The sequence below is a fragment of the Triticum dicoccoides genome, chromosome 7B (assembly GCF_002162155.2).
Source record: "Triticum dicoccoides isolate Atlit2015 ecotype Zavitan chromosome 7B, WEW_v2.0, whole genome shotgun sequence".
NCBI lineage: Eukaryota > Viridiplantae > Streptophyta > Magnoliopsida > Poales > Poaceae > Triticum > Triticum dicoccoides.
The window spans coordinates 65397226-65399896 of record NC_041393.1 but is presented as its reverse complement, the minus strand read 5'-3'; the positions used below and the strand labels follow the sequence as shown (position 1 = coordinate 65399896).

The following is a 2671-nucleotide window of genomic DNA, read 5'->3' as shown; positions in this document are numbered from 1 at the left end:
TGTGCATGTATATTGTATAACCCGGCCCACCTCCTAGTCATTGTATAGTTGAGGTTGTGACCCACCTTGTACTTTATATATACGTGCGCTATGCACCGATCAATACATCGTGAAGCATTGCCAAACTCTCGTTTCCAACACATCTCAACTCTTTTTTGCACTAGCTTAGCCAGGCTAGACTCAGCCAGGATGGTGCATACGATGCAGCGTGGGGCTATGCAAGGAACCAAACACGTCCTTAGCGACCATCTCCTGCTCTAACAGCTCGGTCCTCAGTCCTCACTCCGTCACTCAGAGAGAAAATGGCAGTGGAGATCCTGGAGTCGTGCATGGTGACGCCAAGCGAGGCGACGCCGAAGCACGGGGTGTGGCTCTCCAACCTCGACCTGCTGGTCGCCAGGGGCCACACGCCCACCGTCTACATCTACCGGCCAAGCTCCGGCCCGGCCTCCTTCTCACCGGACGTCCTCAAAGCCGCGCTGTCCAGGGCGCTCGCCCCATTCTACCCACTTGCCGGCCGGCTCGCGCAGGATGACGCCGGCCGCCCGGAGATCAGCTGCAGCGGCGAGGGGGTCCTCTTCGTCACTGCGCGGGCGGACTCCACGCTCGATGTCCTCGGCGACTTCGCCCCGTCCGACGAGCTGCGGCGGACGCTTGTCCCCTCGGCCGACGCCAGCGGCCTCGTCGGCATATTGGCTATGTTTCAGGTGACGTTCTTCAAGTGCGGCGGGGTGTGCCTCGGAGCGGCCATCCACCACACGGCGGCGGACGGCCTCGCAGCGCTTGATTTCGTGAACACCTGGGCTGCGATCACGAGGGGCGACGTTGGCGTACCCGCGGCGAGCCCCTGCTTCGACCGCACGCTCCTCCGCGCGCGCTCCCCTCCCTCCGTGCTCTTCGACCACACGGAGTACTCCCGGCGCGGCGGCGGCGAGTTGAAGCCCAGAGCCCCGTTCGGCTCCGCCATCCTCCCCATGTGCAAGAACCAGATCGACACGCTCAAGGACGGCGCCGGCCCGGGCAAGAGGCTCTCCACGTTCAAGGCCGTGGTCGCCCACGTGTGGCGGTGCGCGTGCAAGGCGCGCGCGCTCGCGGCAACGGAGGACACCCGGCTGTACATGACCGCCGACGCGCGCACCCGCGTCTGCCCGCCGCTCCCTCGCGGCTACTTCGGCAAGGCCATTTTCCGCGCGTCGGCGGCGACCAAGGTCGGCGAGGTTGACTCCGGGCCGCTGGACGCCGTCGCGGAGAAGATCACCGGCGCGACCGCCCGGCTGGACGACGAGTACGTGCGGTCGCTGCTGGACTACCTGGAGCTGCAGGCGGCGGACGCGTCGGGGCTGCGCAAGGGGGAGTGGGTCATGCCGGAGACCGACCTGTGGGTGATAAGCTGGCAGGGGCTGCCGATCTACGGCGCGGACTTCGGCTGGGGCCGGCCGGCGTTCATGGGCAGGGCCTGCCTCCAGTTCAGCGGCCTCGTGTACCTCGTGCCTGGCCCCGACGACGACGGCCGCCTGGACGTCGTGGTGGCCATGGAGCCCGAGAGCCTGGCCAGGTTCAGGGAGGTGTTCTACCAGGAGCTCGTGCACTACTAGCCCGTTCTCTCACTGTTTCACGTCGTGCCAGAACGGACCGTCGATCTGCAGGTCAGCTAGCTAGCTGTATGGCGTCGTCATTTTATGTGGGATTGATAGATGGATAGGCTACAAGTCTTGGTGTGCTACTTGTCGCTTGCATGCATGGTGTTCATAAGCAGTAGTGTCACTACACGTACGTGCAGCACCTGAGCAGTGCGGCGGTGTTCTACCAGCAGGAGCTTATGCAATGCACTACAGCAAATTTCCTGCCGTGCTTCGTGTCTAAAAAAAACTAGTTTGCACATTGTATTGTGATAAATGGTACTGCTTCCATAAAAAAATATAAGAGCGTTTAGACTTTACATCATTATTAAAAAAAGTACTTAGTTTATTTTAGCCTAAAAAGACTAGTACTAGTATTTTTTATTTGTTTTTGAGAAACACAATATAGACGCTCGTCACAACATTCAATGGATAGATATACAAAGAGGCTGTGTGCCGCCTATTCATCAGCGGTGGTGTCACTACGTACTCCTATACGTGCTACGTGTAGCGTCCGAGCAGCCTAGTGCATATGCAGCAGACGTGTCACACGATAAGGCTGGTCATAGTGGGAGTAACATAGGTAGTTACATATATGCCACATAAGCAAAGAAGATGATGTGTCAAGTAATTAATGAGGAAAGATGCAAATAGAGTAACATAAGACTGGTTGTAATGGGAAGTATCATATACTAGTATCATGCATATGATACTAGTGTATGATACTACCTCCCTAATGCATAGTATTATATATTAGTATCATGTAGTATTCTATTTATTGGCATGCATGACACAAAGTAGCATAACATTTAATATGATACGGTATCATGATATGATACTACACCCTCTCTTTCTTCATTTAATGCTATGACACCTCATCAAAATTGCCTAGTTGGCATGCATGATACTAGCTATGATACTACCATTACGACCAGCCTAATATGTTACCATCACATAGCGTTAATGAGTCTATAAAGCAATAAATGAAGATCTATATGTTATCACACTTATGTTACTACCCACTATAAAGATAGTAACATAGACTAGCAACA

The 2671-nt window shown here is 55.1% G+C and overlaps 1 protein-coding gene across 1 annotated transcript; it reads left to right on the top strand.

The window, feature by feature from the left end:
• Positions 1–302: 302 nt before the first annotated feature.
• LOC119335890 (putrescine hydroxycinnamoyltransferase 1-like) lies at positions 303–1695 on the top strand. Its single transcript, XM_037607939.1, has one exon. It carries the CDS (start codon positions 303–305, stop codon positions 1593–1595), a length of 1293 nt encoding a protein of 430 aa, XP_037463836.1. The 3' UTR covers positions 1596–1695.
• Positions 1696–2671: the final 976 nt, after the last annotated feature.